The sequence below is a fragment of the Vipera ursinii genome (assembly GCF_947247035.1).
Source record: "Vipera ursinii genome assembly, chromosome: Z".
Classification (NCBI taxonomy): domain Eukaryota; kingdom Metazoa; phylum Chordata; class Lepidosauria; order Squamata; family Viperidae; genus Vipera; species Vipera ursinii.
The window spans coordinates 73,529,459-73,546,686 of NC_139517.1; the positions used below are offsets into that span (position 1 = coordinate 73,529,459).

General features: G+C 36.7%; 1 protein-coding gene across 1 annotated transcript in view; it reads right to left on the bottom strand.

The window, feature by feature from the left end:
* The window catches only part of ULK4 (unc-51 like kinase 4), a 179,011-nt gene that overhangs the window by 98,706 nt on the left and 63,077 nt on the right, over window positions 1-17,228 (bottom strand). The window contains exons 19-23 of the mRNA XM_083379010.1: window positions 12,936-13,019; window positions 9,405-9,566; window positions 6,497-6,679; window positions 2,954-3,081; window positions 1,131-1,264 (exon numbers count right to left, since the gene is read on the bottom strand). Coding sequence (XP_083235136.1) covers window positions 1,131-1,264; window positions 2,954-3,081; window positions 6,497-6,679; window positions 9,405-9,566; window positions 12,936-13,019 — 691 coding nt within the window. The remainder of the gene's footprint in view (window positions 1-1,130; window positions 1,265-2,953; window positions 3,082-6,496; window positions 6,680-9,404; window positions 9,567-12,935; window positions 13,020-17,228) is intronic.

The following is a 17,228-nucleotide window of genomic DNA, read 5'->3' on the forward strand; positions in this document are numbered from 1 at the left end:
CTGAGATAGAAAAGTGGGGATGTCCCTGTCATTGAGTCTGCAATATGTCCAAATTACAATGTAAAGAGGAAAGTAGATGCAACCAGAATTATTCTGTGTGCTATCCTTCTCATTTAAATCATCCCCATTAGCTGGGCAGAAAAAGGTACATGTACATCACATATTTGCTTGGTATTCATGCATTGGAAATATATATAAAGATTGGATTAGAGTTAAAATAAAATCATAAAAACACAAGGAATAAATACCCTGCTAGGTTGAACCCCTGGCCCATCTAGTCCACACGTTTGTTGTGTACTACAAGGAAGTCCATAAATTTCCTATCAACTGGGCTTCAGAGGCACTGATATGTCAAGGCTAATAATCATTGATTCCCTTGACTGCCATGATTTAGCCCAGCATTTTTTTCCAACTAATACATCTCATGATAGTTAATTTCAAATTTTAATTACATGTTCTGTTGAAGCATATTACCTTTTGTCTGTCTTGATTCTTTCAGGATTTAATTTCAGTGGGTTATTTCTGGTTCTAATATTTTAGGGGGAAAAACCAACCTTTTCCTTGTCCACCTTATCACACCATGCATAATTTTCTACACCAAATCAAGTATTCTTTCATTTGCCTACTTTCTACATTAAAAAAAACACAGATGTTGCTACCTTTCCTCATATGGAAGCTGTTTTAGAAACTTGATTATCTTGGTAGCATTCCTCTGTACCATCACCACATCCTTTATGAAGTGTGGTGACCCGAACTGCACTCGATATATTAGCTACAGTCATACCATAAAAGCATTATGACCTGTATTTTTAATAACACTTATTATTCCTAACATGCTATTGGCTTTTCTTAATGGTACATACTCAGTATGTTGAAATCTTTATCACACTGCTTAACATTATTCTCAGATTCTCTGATCCTATTGGTCTGTATGAATAGTTAGGATATTTAGCCTCAATGCACATAATTTTGCACTTCCACTTTCAGCTTTCTGTTGGATACGGGGAATATTTGCAGTTCATTGTCAGTGGACAGTCCTGAAAGATTTTCCAGGTATTGTTGTGAAATAATTTGCAGAAAAAACATGAAAAACAAAAGAAGTTAATTAACAATAATGCAACAGAATTTACCTAGAAGTAATGGCAGCTCTTGCACAATGTGAAAGATGAGAAGATCCAGGCATCCTGACAAGTATTCATTGCTGCTTTGTTGCTCTTTTCCTGGTGTAGCTTTTCGGCTATCCCTTTCTATATACATCACCAATCTGCTTTCAAAAAGCAAACAACAAAAAAATAATCCTGACATTTCTCCAAAAGACGATTGAAACTAACTGTATATAATATTTACACTTGGTTAAGAAACCAATTTTTGGATCAGTTGTCTCAGAGGTAATTCTGAACTACCTCTGGAAATAGTAATTCCCTTTCGAGAAGGGCCAGCCTCCCTTGTGCAGGACCTGGGAGCACTGCTCCCCTGCCACCGCCTTTTGCTCTCCAGAGATCTGTCAAGACAGAAGTTGGACTCGGAGAAAACTGCTTCCTGCAAACGTCCTCCACCTCCTGCTTTGTCGGGAGGGGGTACTGGACAGGGAAACACCAACAATGTTTGGGATTGGGGAAAAGAACACCTCTTTAGCATGTTATGCACACACATACATACATACACAGACACAAAGATTCCAAGCTTTGAGACTTGTATCCACATCTGAGCTAGCAAATTGCCAATCATGCCTGGGCTTGAAAAGAAGTCTCTCTCCTGCTCTGTAGATAAAAATCCCCAAACCTGGAATGTGATGTTTGTGTGTGTGTGTGTGTGTGTGTGTGTGTGTGTGTGTGTGAGAGAGAGAGAGAGAGAGAGAGAGAGAGAGAGAGAGAGCATGTGCTTGGCTGCTAGCAGTTTGGGGAGGCGAGGAGTTTGTGGGCACCGAGTTGTCCCCACATCGAGTTAGCTGATGTGACTTGTTCCATTTCGATCCAGCTGTCTTGAGTCAGCTATGTCCAGTGAGTGGCATCAAGTAGGCCACGCCCACCTGCTAGGCGACTGGTGGTACTCGAATATTGCCATATCCTAAAAGTGGTGCAATCTCTGAAAAGGTTAAAAAGCCCTGTATTTGAAGACCTCCAAGATCCTTTCCACCTTGTGATTCTATGTTTTGTCTAGTTCAAACTCTATTGCAATATCTTGGATATATCTATGGCAATGTTGAGCAGCAATTCCATTTCAGATAGTGTTTTTCCATACAATTTCTATGAGTCTTCTTGAAAGATTTTTCTATTGATGTTAACCTCTCCTAATCTATCACAATTGACCAGCAACTGTATTTACTGCTGTGCTATTGATCTTTGCACAAAGCTTCTGATATTGCTACCTACTTCTTCTATTTCTAGGAACTTGATTATTCCATCCTGTGGCAAGGAATCAAATGCATTCTTGTAATCAATCCAATACATTCAACGTGGTCTTCCTTCTTTCAATTAGAAGCTCTTCTTAATCCAAGTTAAAAGTATGTAACTTTTAAAGGGAACTCTATCCTAGTACATTATTCTTTAATCCAAAAAGCTTTACTAGGAATTTTCACAAGGACAAATAAATGCAGCTTAGCAACTCAGGTTGATTTTTAATTAACCAATCCCATAGCAGTGTTCAGAACTGCAAATTCCAGTTTTCCTTGGTCTGCTCATGTAGGAATTCCTAAAACATCACAATAATCTGTATCACAAAGTCATGTTTAAAGTACTTACTTATTAAAAATAGCATGATAATATAGATCTGTAAAAGTTTACAGAGCTGTACAGAGCATTTAACAAATGCAACCAGAGAACTCACACTTGATAATTGTGATAGTAATTTATCAGATCATTCAGCATTGCCTCAGCAATGGAATGTAACAAATATACATTAATATGAAACAATCCACAGTAAAAAGTTTTGAATATATTTGTGAATCTTGTACCTTGCTTGGCAACTCAGGAGTAGCATCTCTTTATTATTACTTAAAATTTGCAGTAACACCAAAAAAGCTTTTGCTCTAATTACAATAGAAGGACTTTCAAGTAGTCGAATAACTGTAGATACGAGGTCCTGGGCAGAAAAAGTACAAACATTGATTCAGTGGGAAATATAAATATACAGAGATGTATATTCACCTAAACAAGACAACCAATGTAATATAAGGATCAAGGACTGGGGAAAAGCTGATTAGTTAATTTTGATTAGCGTGTCAGTCATTCTCAGTCACCTTCTCCCAATGTACTTCACAAGTAGGTTTTGAGAGGATCAAATGGGAGATTCCTATATATGCTACCTTAATTTCCCCTCCAAAGGGAAGAATATAAATTTAATCAAAATAAGCTCCATGAGCTATGTAAGAGGGACAGATCTACTTTTCCTCCCCGCCCCCCAATTTGGATACTCCAGCAATAACTAAATTAAACAAAAGCATATTTACAAAGATATTTTAAGAGAGATGTATCAAGTTTATGGAATTGTCCAAGTGTGCTGTACTTTGAACAAATGCCTCTTAATGTGTTTTTCTTTCAGGATACAATAAAATGTAATTTTTACGAGCTGTTTCCTGTATTGTGACAAACTAAGACCATTCTTAGGAAGATCCAATTTACTGATAATACGAAAAGTAATTGGAAAAAATATATAAAAAATTAAAAAACAGATTACAAATTACAAAAGTTAATAATAGTCGATAGCAAAATTCTATATATGCAATTCACTTTGTGATCAAAAATACAATCAGAAAAATATAGTCATATAAAATTACATAAATTATGGTAATTTGCATGAAATATACAAATTACAAATATATTTGACCTGTAATATTTATCTAAAATTAGTTTAAATGCTACATTTCTACATAAAATAGTAATCCAAATTAATGAATAATTCTTTCCAATTTGTCCTAATTCCCACACTATTATATATAATTAAATGCAAGATAGACATAATAATGATTATGTCCTTTATCTTTTAATAATGAGATTACTATATTAAAGGAAACAAAGGTCTTTATCACAACCTAATTAAATTACAAGAATCACAATTACTTTCCTGTACTGAAAATTACTTCCCATTTACTGAAAATATTATTTTAAACAGGGTATTAATATATTTCACATAAATTAGCTTATGTTTTCTAAGGACAGCGTAATTGAAGTGTAACTTTAGAGTCAGTCAGTAACTCATTTTTTTTTCTTTTAAGTGCCTCGGAAGGAGTGTATCAATTGTCTTTATTATTTTTTAATCTTAGTGTTATTTTTAATTAATAGCAATATTTCAGCTCATACAATTTATTGAATTTTAACCGGAACTCATACAATTGATGCTATCTCTTGGGATAAGCCAAAAAACCCATGTCAAATTTTACTTCTCATTATTTTATCTTCAGCTTATTTTAGTTACCGTTTTCTCTTTTAATGATGTTCAAATGTATGCTAGTATAGCCAAAATTGCAAAATGATTGTTAACTAGGACATCCATGTAGTGACTGTTTGTTCAAGATTGCAATCCTGGCATTCCCAGCTGCAGTTGTCAAGCAACTGGCAAGTCGTTAAATGGATGGAGTCATAGGGGCTGCCTGTCATGCAGGGAAGGGAATTCACTGCACTGGGCTGAAAAAAATGAAGCAGGGATTGCCCAGATCCCTACTTTGATTCTTCAGCTCAGCTAGAAATTCCTCTCCCATCCATGTGAGAGAGTGAACTTGTGCACTGCACTGGAGAGATGAAATGTGATCCACTTTGTTTTTGCAGCCTGATGAAGAATTTCCACTTCTACCTCAATATATGGAGGGGAGGGAAATTCTGTAGCAGGTAGCATTAGCTTGCAACTTTCCCTGCTAACTTTTCCCATAACTTTCTGGGGAAGCTGGCAGAGAAGGCTGCAAATGGTGTTGATCACAGGCTGCTTGACAACTGGTTATAAGCATGAATGGATTCCAAATACCAAGACTGTGATCACTTGACTATGGACTATGTGTGTGTGTGTGTGACATTTTATAAGTGGATCTGCTTTATGGACTGTAAAGCACATTTTCAAAGTCATCATAACTTTGAACAATTGTTAAAGACCAATTGTAAATTGAAGACTATCTGCAATCATCAGAAGGAGGTATTAATAAATATTTAGAACTAAATATTTAAATGAGAAACAAAACTTTAAAGAAAACTATAATACAGGTGGTCCTTGAATTACAACCATAATTACTTTTGCAAAGCAAAACCATTTTTAAATAAGTTTTGCCCTTTTATAACATTTTTTGCCAGTAAGTGAATTACTGTAGTTCACAATTGTAAAGTGAATTTGCTTCCCCATTGACTTTGCGTGTCAGAAGGTCACAAAAGGTGATCACATGACCTTGTGATAGTTTAACTGTCATATATATGAACCAGTTGCCAAGTGTTCAATTTCTGATCAAATGATCATGGGGATGCTGCCATGGTTGTAAGTGTGAATTATAGAGATAAGTCTCTATTTTCACTGCCTTTGTAATTTTGAAAAATCAGTAAATGAATTGTTGTATATTGAGGAATATCAGTTGAGAAAAAAACAGTAATATATTCATGATAAAAGGGAAACACAGAGAAACATGAACAAATATAACATGGCCATTAACTAAATTTCAATTGAAAACCTAACCATTGTCTATTCCTAATCAAATGTCTAAAGCAAGATTTTGTTAAAACGATACAATATGTGTTGTGACATTAATACACCAAATATTCTCCTTTTGTGCAAGTGTTATGGTACAAGTACAAAAGAGACAGAGTATTTGCATCATGACACACATTTCATCATTTTCCCCCTTTACTATTTCATCCTCTAAGCACCTGTGCTTTTCAAGACTGACTTTCAACCTTGTCCTGGAAATCAGAAATCAAATGTCTGAAGAAAAGGATTAGATAATGATGGTAGTTCCACTGAAGAGGGCATTTCCCCAAAGCCAAAGGAATAATGAAACTTGAATGAAGCTAAGTGGAAACAATGAATAAAAAATGGACTCAACCGAAACCACAATCTTAACTATGCAATGATTGTGATATGGATAGAAGACAATAATATGGAATTTCTCAAACTTAGAATGTGGTGGAGGATGAAGAGAAAAATGGAAGGAAGAAAAGAAAACAATGTAATGAAAGAATTAGATTTTAAAAACACAATAAAATGAAATCACATGTAAAAAAATTATTTTAATTTTAATTTAAATTTATTGTACAGAGGCCTTTAATTTTAATTTTATCTTAACTTCCGTATTTATTATATGTTATTGTTGTTAGCTGCCCTGAGTCCTTCAGGAGATAGGGCGGTATATAAATCCCAATAATAAATAAATAAAAATAATAAAAACAGGCTGGGAACACAAAATAGGGAAATTAGCAATTGAAAAGTTAATTTAATATTAATTTGATGTTTCAAAGTTTAAATTACTGAAATAAGTTCATACAAATGCTGTTTTCACAATATAGAGAGCAAATTTAAATCAAACCTTTTCTTGAGTCAGCCTCTGCAAATGAATACCACATGATAACAAAGCGGAAAACATTGTCAGCATGTACTGTTGAACTCTGCAAATTCCCGTTGCAACTGAGTGTATCACAGATATTAATCCCACCTTCTCAATAACATTCTGGAAAATACTAGGTGAGTGCCGTGTAATTTTACATAATGCCTGCATAAAATAAATTCTGTTTAAATAACTGTTTAAATAACTGTAATACATATAAATTCAACATAGCTTCAAGTCTCTCAATATAATTGATCACAGTTAAAAAGCACAATAATTCCATTAGCCTCTTGAGGAAAAGTATAAGATTATAACTTTCATTATTCTATTATTTTTTTAAATAAATATTGCTTCCCACCAATGAATTATTTTTATTATATTTTAACTTCAATATAAGAGAGTATGTGTGGTTCATAGTTGAGCTGTTGTGGAATTCTTGATGAGTTTGGTTCTTTGCTTGCCAATGTTTTGTCACCCAACTAGGTAACATAATTAATCGTGATTATATTATCTGGTTGGCTAATAGAACATCTGCAAGCCAACAACCAAGGTCAAAGAGCAACAAGATCTCTATGTTTTATCTTTCAAAATATCTTTTAAAATGATTCCATAAGTAGGCTATTCCATAAGTAGGATAGCTTTGCCACATAAGATTAACCTTTTTAAGCTGTATCACAAACTGATGGGAAAATCAGCAGGTATCTCTTTTTAACTTCATAATAAAATTTCTTTGTTTAGGAAATCATATGAATACACTTCCTAACATTGCAGGTACCTATTTGATAGAAAGTATCAAGGCATAAAATACTTTAATGTAATGGTAACACTAAACTAGACTACTGTAATGCTCTCTACATGGGGCTGCCCTTGAAGTCCACTCGGAGACTCCAACTGGTGCAGAATGCAGCCGCGCGAGTTGTGCTGGGGGTTTCCCCGATACTCCCATGTTACACCTTTGCTCCGCGAGCTGCATTGGCTGTTGGTTGCCCTCCGGGTGAGGTTCAAGGTGTTAGTGATGACTTACAAAGCCCTACATGGCATGGGTCCGGATTACCTACGGCAACACCTGCGGCCAGCGTCAACTTCCCTCCGTCCAGTGCGCTCCCACAGAGAGGGCCTCCTCAGGGTGCCTCTGATCAAAGAATGTCGATTGGTGGCCCCCAGGGGGAGAGCATTCTCTGTGGGCGCGCCAGACCTATGGAACCGCTTGCCGGTTGAGCTCCGGACGGCCCCCGACCTTCGCTCCTTCCGGCGCGATCTAAAAACGTATCTATTTGAGCAGTCTGACCTGGTCTGATGGGTTAGGGTTGGGGTTTTAAATACATCTTAATTATTGTTTTAACCTTGGGCATTTATTTAATCGCTTTTAACTTTTGTATCCTGTTTTTGTATTTATTGCCCTGTACACCGCCCTGAGTCCTTCGGGAGAACGTCGGTATAAAAATATAAATAAATAAATAAATAAATAAATCATTTTAAAATGCATTTTTGTTACAGTTAAATATCAATTAAATTAACCTTTTGAGGCAAGGTATACCTATTAAATCTAAATGATTTTTACATCCAAATTTAGCTGATGTGATTTATACATTTTGCATCAATTTACATATTTGTATAATTACATCTACCGTATTTTTCGGACCATAAGACGCACCGGACCATAAGACGCACCCAGTTTTTAAAGCAGGAAAACAAGAAAAAAAATTCTTTCTCCTTCTCTCTCTCTCCCTCTCTTTCTCTCTCTTTCTCTCCCTCCCTCTCCCATTGTCCCTTCCTTCCTTCCTTCCTTCCTTCCTTTCTTCCTTCCTTCCTTCCTTCCCTCCCTCTTTGTCCTTCCCTCTCTGCATTAGAGCAGTACCTGCGGAGGCGGCCCTGCAGCCCGGCTTTCTCTTGCAGAAAGCAAGCTGAAACGGAGTGAGGGAGATTGCCAGAAATGCGAATCGGCCGATCTCGCGCTCCTGCAAACTCTTTCGCTCGGTTTCAGCTTCCCTTGCTACGAGAGAAAGCAAGCTGAAACGGAGTGAGGGAGATTGCCAGAAATGCGAATCGGCCGATCTCGCGCTCCTGCAAACTCCCTCGCTCGGTTTCAGCTTCCCTTGCTACAAGAGAAAGCAGGCTGAAACGAGGCAGATTGCAGCAGCGCGAGATCAGCCGATTCGCATTCCTGGCAATCTCCGTCACTCCGTTTCAGCCTGCTTTCTCTTGTAGCAAGGTAAGCTGAAACCGAGCGAGGGAGAGTGCAGGAGCGTGAGATCAGCGTTTCTCAGAACATGGCGATTCGTGCTCCACTTGCAGAGGTTGGGGCTGGCCATACGGATCACCTTTGGACCACAAGACGCACCCTCGTTTTCCCCCCCACTTTTGGGAAAAAAAGTGCGTCTTATGGTCCGAAAAATACGGTATATACAGCTAATATTGATTCTTGTAACCTTTAACTAGGACAAAAGAACCAAATACTTTAAATGGGTTAACTTAACAGAATATGTTCAAAGTCCAGGACTCAATTTCCATGTGGAATTGAAATTTGACAAATTTTATATAACATTTTATGACAAAAATTATTATGTAACAGTTCATCATATAATGCAAAATATTAGAAACCATTTCCTCTCCTGATGTTTTACTATGCTACACAGTTCAGTATGGGCAATTTTCAAGGTAGATACATCTCTGAATATATCTCAACTTTTTCAAAGAAAGTAATACATTAGAATCTCTGTCTTTAGGAAGTAATCTGATAAGGAAACATCTCTGATACAGTGATCCCAAAGAGCACACGTTGTCTCGTATATTAAAATCTTTAACTGGGTAAAATAGTGCATGATAGGACAAAACCTTTTCAGCCAAACTGCCTGAAATAGACTAACTTACAGACCTAAAAAAAACTTACTGAAATAGCAGTTATTCTCAAAGAATCTATGGTGGAATGCATAAAAAGATACCACAATACTAGTCCAATTTCTCCAGTAATAAATCCTTGAGCATGACGAGAGATAGTAGAACATACGTTTTCAACAATTTTTGCTGCTATATGATTTATAACACATTCTTCCTAGAAAAAGAGAAAAATGATTATTATATATTGGGGAAAAATTAATGTCAAAACAGGTGCTCAAAGAAACAAGAAAATTTGGTCAGTATGTAATGGTTACAAAAACTGTATGGAAACTATAATAAACTATAACATAAACAAAAATTAATTTTTCTTCTTCTTACAACAGAGGAGAGCTGAAATAAATAAATCCCTGTCCAAGAGATTTCATTAATGTCCCCTTTGCTAGATGATTTAAAGCAGGCATGTCAAACTGCCAGCCTGTGGGACAGATGCATCATACTGAAACCACGCCCACCCCACTGCCGACAAGGGGGAAAAAGTCGTGATACGTCGCGCATCACGTGATGTCGCCAGTTTGACATGCCTGATTTAAAGCAAAGATATCAGATGCCCTAATTTACACAAGTACTTATGAATAACAATCATGTATATGGATCAATAATTTAATTAACAGCAAAGTTTGGTTTTCTTGTTTATTATAGTTCATATACAATTAATGTTTAAGATTTATTCCAATCATCTTATGCAATGTGTGTGTGTGTGTGTGTGTGTGTGTGTGTGTGTGTGTGTACAGGTAATCTCAAACTTACATCCACAATTAAGCCCAAAATGTTAACAAGCAAGACACTTGTTAAGTGGTTTTTAGCCCATTTTGCCCAGTTATGTGAATCAAGCATCCAAATTCTGAACACATGACCATGGAGACAGTGCTTCCCACACATCAGATAAAATTACAAAAATATTCACTATAAAATATTTTGATACTCAAAGGTTAATAATATCAATTTTAAGAAAAATAGTGATTAAATTATTTATTTAAGCCAATGCTTCAAACTCAGTTTAAAATAGAAAATGAATTTTCAATAATAAAATCCAAACAAGAGCTTTTATGATGGTAACAAATATCAAACAATATAAAGTGGTAATTTTGACTATGCAGAAATATATCCACTAACATTTTGTGAAATATGCCTAGTGCAAGAAATAATGAGATAAGCATGCCCTTGAACAGATAACTATAACATATTGGCTGGGAAATAGTCATGAAAAAGAGCCTTGGTGGAGCAGTGGGCTAATGCCTCCTTAAGTAACACCAGCTGCCTGCAATTAGTGCAGGTTTGAGTCCCACCAGGCTCAAGGTTGACTCAGCCTTCCATCCTTCCGAGGTAGGTAAAATGAGGACCCAGATTGTTGGGGGCAATAAGCTGACTTTGTAATAATGCCGCTTGGGGGGGCGAAAGCCCTAATAAGCAGGCATACACATAGAATGAAGGCTATTGCTAAGCACATTGATTTGTGCTTAGATTGTAAGCCGCCCTGAGTCTTCGGAGAAGGGCGGGATATAAATGGGATTTTAAAAAAAAATTGTCACAGTGTCCTAGAAACACAATAAACCTGTCAAACTAATTCAATTTGTTGAAATCTGAAATAGCCTTATTTGAGCCCCTCTGAGGTCAATTATCAAAGATTATGTATTTATTTCTCCGGAAATGAAGTTTGAATTAACTAATGTTTGGTTGATTATATTGAAGTACTCCATTTGTCATATTATGATCATACGATTTGTGCTGGATACTGTAACTGAATCACCTTCACCAAACATTCAATTTGCCCATACAGGACAAAATATTTTCAGATATATATATGATTAGAGAAATACAACAATTATACCAGTCAATTTTATTTTAAAATCTATGTCATATTAAATGAGAGTGGGTTAAACAGAAATTAGTATTTTCAAAACATAATAAAAAACAATTTGTTAAATAATTATCTGCTTTCATTTAGATAAGAAATTATAGTACTAAAGAAAATGCTTTAGACTATTCTTTTTTCCTTATCTAACACCAACTCACACTATTAATATTGTTGTTACTTAGTCATTCTGTCACTTCCAGGGCCAATGAATATCATTTTGTCACAATTCAATATCAAAAATAGTTTGATATGTTAGAAGCTCATGCCTGTATCATTATAACAATATAATATCTAGCGAAAAGATCTATCAGCTTCTTCAACTGTCTTTGAATTTTTCCAGGCATCAGAATCTTTATCAGTGATTTAGTGAAGAATTACTATTTAGATCAGTATACCACTGCAGGCTTGTCTAGACAGATAAAGTTTAGAATTTTCCTTCAATGGTCTTATTCAGTGAGCCAAATGCAAAGACTAAACAAAGAACATTAAGAAGTGAAGAACATTTCTCCAAGATAATTTTATTTGAAATAAGTAATTTCACTTGACTGCTAATATGTGTCTTGCATAATGACAAGTAGTCAAAGAAACACCCATTAAAGAGACAAATATCTATGAATAAAATAAAAGTAATTTTTCTTATACATTTGCATGCAGATGTAAGTAAGATGGATGTAAACTTATTGAAGGTTCTGAACATTGCATTTATTTTGAACATCATGAACAAATATGCATTACAGAATGAAACTTTTCCATATCTAAGATAAGGAAGGCAACGACTTCACTATGCACCTTATTGTGATGTTTTAAAAAGTATTTCTTTTTTCTTATCAGATTTTTTAAAACTCATATTAGGGCACTATCTTGCTTGTTTGAACTGTCTTCATCAATCTTTTCTCTATTTCTCTATTAGTACTCTTTTGATTTAAATCTGTTTGTAGCACTGAAAACATTATTTCTGAACTCTTGTTGAAAATATTAACATTTTTACTCTATATCTTACATTTTCTTTGCCCAAATAATAGCCACATTCTATTCATATTTTTGATATCATTAACCACTAACAATTATATTCTTTCAATTATATTTCAGACAAGCCTATTTTTCACAGTTCAAAAATAACAGTTCAGTGTGGAAAGGAGATTGTTTCCTTAATATAGTTTTATCTACTTAAAAAAGTTTCATCAGTATTTTATGAATAAGGAAATTCTTATGCCTTGGATTTATAACTTTACAGTTATCCCTAAGTTAAATATATGAAGCAGCAAACTAAGATTAGTATTTACTTTTTGGGAGCATCACTGATATGATATTTTCCAACAGAAGATATCACATGAATGGCATATCAACAAATGTAAAAATCACCTACTAAATGAGAAACCTACACGTGCATAATGCAATAAGTTTAAATGTAAAATATTCATTAATAAAGTTTCTGTAACTTGAAAAAATGTTAACTAAGCTATTTTTAACTAACTGCCAACTTATGGACGAGCTGCAGAAAAAAGCATTTTTAAAAAATATCTTAATTCTTCTGTGGATGATGGTTTTATGATGAAGCAATGTCTTCTTAACAAAATTCTTCATTGCTTCATTGTTGCAGGCTACAATCCTCATACAATGCCTAAACAATTTTGCAGTTAAGAAATTGAGAACAACATTAAAACTTACTCCTTCCCGAAGGCACCGTATTAGCATAGTATAAGTAACTGAAGGAACAACCCAGCACTCTCCATGTTGCTCTTTTTTTCCATCCTGTTAATGAAGGGTCAAGAACAGAAATAAAATTTTAAAAGCAAAGTTATATTTTCATTTACTGTAAAAAATTAAAAATAAAAATAAAAATGCATCAATGAGTTCATGTTTTTAAAATTATACTTTGTATTATGGAAGTTGTCCAAAACAAATTGTTTAATTTTTTTACCATAATTGTCACAAATTATCAACCATTTTGAACTGCTTGTTCTACCAGGTGCTAAGGGAATATGAGCAACAACGCAAGAACTCAAAACAAGTGCAAAGAGCACTGCCCACGTATAGGAGGGAAGGGGATAGACAAGATCAAAGTTACCTATGCATGCAACAGTAAGGAATTACAACAGGTACAAAGGAAGAAACACCAACACAGGTTCAAGAGCCAAGTGACAATAAAGAGACACATACGATGGGAAGAACACTACCATATGCAAACACACAATAGCTGACGAGAGCCACAAGGTGGGATAAACCGGAGGGCGGTTTGACAATAACAATAAACGTCCAGACACAAGTGGAGCAGGAAGAGGAGGCAATATTGGGAGGAGAGGAGGCACCTGAATCTAAAAGCACACAGGTGGATGCAGCGCTACTAGAAAGAATACGGTTGACCAGGGTGGGTAGACCAGTGACGCACTCGATGAGCAGAGCGCTGAAACAGCCAGCTTTATAAGCACTTTCAAACCTCTGGTTTTTTACTCTGATGACATCAGCAGGAGACCGACGAAAGCTTAGCAAATAAACAGTTGCTTTTTATATTTATCCTGGAGCTTGATGACTTTTCTACTGCTAATACGAGTATACCCAGGATTTGTATTTTTAAAGTAATTAGGGAAGATAGATAGATAGATAGATAGATAGATAGATAGATAGATAGGTAGATAGATAGATAGATTTTATATATATATATAAAATCTTTTAATCTTCTCTCTCTCATAGAGGACCTTATCAATTCCAAACAAACAAACTTCTTAAGTGTTCCTTGACCTTTCACATTTATCTATTTGTTATGTAATTCAGTGCTCACTCATTATCACTGTATGACCAATCCACCCTTACATACTTCTTTCCTATTGGTAATTGAGCAGTATGTATGCCTTCACCTTGGTCCCTGAAACATTAATACTCCGATAATATTCCTTACTGCATCATAAAATTTATCTAACAGTGCAGAGCACGTAAATTGCTGGATTGTCTGTATACAAAGTAATGTGCTCAAAGCCTTGACCAACTTTATATATTTATCCATAAATGCACTGAAAACCTTGATTCCTCCTAATCAATGTTAAGTAATTTCCTGAACATTTCATTTATTCTCACAAGATCTATTTGATGGAACACATTTCAGATATATATCTCTATGATGAAAGATGAACATGTTCAAATGTGTAATATAATTTTAATGTAGTTCTCCTGTGTTAATATTGTTGCTTCATTTTTATTCAGGTTTCATACCCTGAATTAGTGACCTTAGGAACTAACTAGAAAACTAATATGGCAAAATTTAAAATTTCTAGCAGAAGCATTTAATGAATATGTTTCTAGGGAAATATTCTAGATACATTTTTTTAGATTTTATATTTTAATTCAATCTGAAATTATGCTAAAGAAAAATAATTTATATTATCAATATTAAAAAGCACAGTCTTTTACCGATGACATTTCAAGAAAATAAAAGGATCCCCACATGATATGAGTGAATCGCAGTTTCCAGACTAATAAATAAAATAAATTACAAATTCTACAGTTGTACATAAATTGCCAAGTACAAAAATCTTCGTAGCTAACTAGAATGTTAACAGCTTTACAAAGGATTTTTCAGTTAAAAAAATATTTTAAGAATTTATGACATCCTATCTAACTTTCATATGTACTCTAATAGAACTTCAACATCTTGTTTAAAATGAGGCATTGCTTCCTCTACCAAGACCTATATCCATAAGGTAATTTCCTTTTTTCTCCAATATTCCCTCCTCACTGCTTTATTATTCAAATAATACATTCATTTCACCTTTTTTCAGAATTTAAAGAATTGAAAATTAATTATTCTACATAATATTTATGTCTCTACACATCCAAATGAAAATAGTAGCAATAATCTAAAATACTAGGTTACTAAAGTTCTTTTTAGATTAAGCAAATTTATTTAAGTTTGGAGAAAGAAATCCATGTATATCTCAGAGATCAAAATATATTACAGGTAATCCTTTATTTACAAAAGTTCATTTAGTGACCGTTTCAAGTGGTCATGTGATCAAAATTCAGATGCCTAGCAACTGATTCATATTTATGACAGTTGCAGTGTCCCGAGGTCATGTGATTTGCCTTTTGGATTTCTAACAAGCAAAATCAATGGGAAAGTCAGATTCATTTAACAACCTGAAAACAACTTATCTGCAGTGATTCACTTAACAACTGTGGAAAGGAAGGTTGTAAAATGGGGCAAAACTCACTTAACAAATGTTCCACTTAGCAACAAAAGTTTTGGGCTCAATTGTCATCATACGTCAAGGCCTACTTGTATAATTATGGGGAAACTGAGCTCCACCACGTGTTTATTGGACCCGTGCCCCTCCTGGCTGGTTTATGCGGCTCGGGAGGGGACACGAGGCTGGCTCCAGGCAGTGATAACTGCTTCTTTGAGAGAGGGCAGCTTTCCCACCGCCTTGAAGGAGGCGGTGGTGAGACCCCTCCTCAAGAAGCCTGCCCTGGACCCAGCTGTTTTAAACAACTATCGTCCGGTCTCCAACCTTCGCTTTCTTGCGAAGGTTGTTGAGAGCGTGGTGGCGCATCAGCTCCCTCTGTTCCTGGAGGAAGCTGATTATCTGGACCCGTACCAATCGGGCTTCAGGCCCGGGTACAGCACGGAGACGGCATTGGTCGCGCTGGTGAATGATCTCTGGTGGGCTCAGGACAGGGGTTGCTCCTCTGTCCTAGTCCTACTAGACCTCTCAGAGGCTTTTGATACCATCAACTATAATATCTTACTGCGGCGTCTCAGGGGGTTGGGAGTGGGAGGCACTGTTTTGCAGTGGTTCTCCTCCTACCTCCTGGGACGTTCGCAGTCGGTGTTGGCAGGGGGGCAGAGGTCGGCCTCGAGGCCTCTCGTTTGTGGAGTTCCTCAGGGGTCGGTCCTCTCGCCTCTCCTGTTCAACATCTATATGAAGCCACTGGGCGAGATCATTCGTGGTTTTGGGGTTGGGTATCATCAATATGCTGATGATACCCAGCTTTTCATCTCTACCCCAAACCACCCCAGTGATGCCCTCGATGTGATGTCCCGTTGCCTGGAGGCGGTTCGGGTCTGGATGGGGAGGAACAGGCTTTGGCTCAAACCTGACAAGACTGAGTGGTTGTACGTGCCGGCATCTCGGGAAATTCAGATTATTCCATCTCTAATTATGGGGGGTAAGTTAGTACCCCCCGTAGATAGGGCTCGCAACTTGGGTGTCCTCCTAAATTCGCAACTCTTCTTGGAAGATCATATAGGAGCTGTGACTAGGGGGGCCTTTGCCCAGGTTTGCCTGGTGCGGCAGTTGCGGCCCTATCTGGACCGGGATGCCTTGCAGTCACTCATGCGCTTGTGACCTCTCATTTAGACTACTGAAATGCTCTCTACATGGGGCTGCCCTTGAGGACTACTCGGAGGCTTCAGGTGGTGCAGAATGCGGCCACGCGAGTGGTGGTGGGGGTTTCCCGATACTCCCATGTAACACCTCTACTCCGCGAGCTGCATTGGCTTCCAGTTGCCCTCCAGGTGAGATTCAAGGTGCTGGTGATGGCCTATAAAGCCCTAAATGGCATGGGTCCGGAATACTTACGGGAGCACCTGCTGCCGGCATCAACTTCCCTTCGTCCAGTGCGCTCCCACAGAGAGGGCCTCCTCAGGGTGCCGTCAGTCAGAGAGTGTCAACTGGCGGCCCCCAGGGGGAAGGCGTTCTCTGTGGGCGCGCCAGACCTTTGGAACCGTTTACCGGTTGAGCTCCGGATGGCTCCTGACCTTCGCTCCTTCCGCCGTGACCTAAAAACTTACTTATTTGAACAAGCCGGCCTGGTCTGATGGGTTTGGGGTATTTTAATATTAATTTTATTATTTTTACTGTAATTGGGCTACAATGTTTAATTCTTTTTTAACTTTTGTACATTGTATTTTTATTGTATTTATTGCCCTGTACACCGCCCTGAGTCCTTCGGGAGAAGGGCGGTATA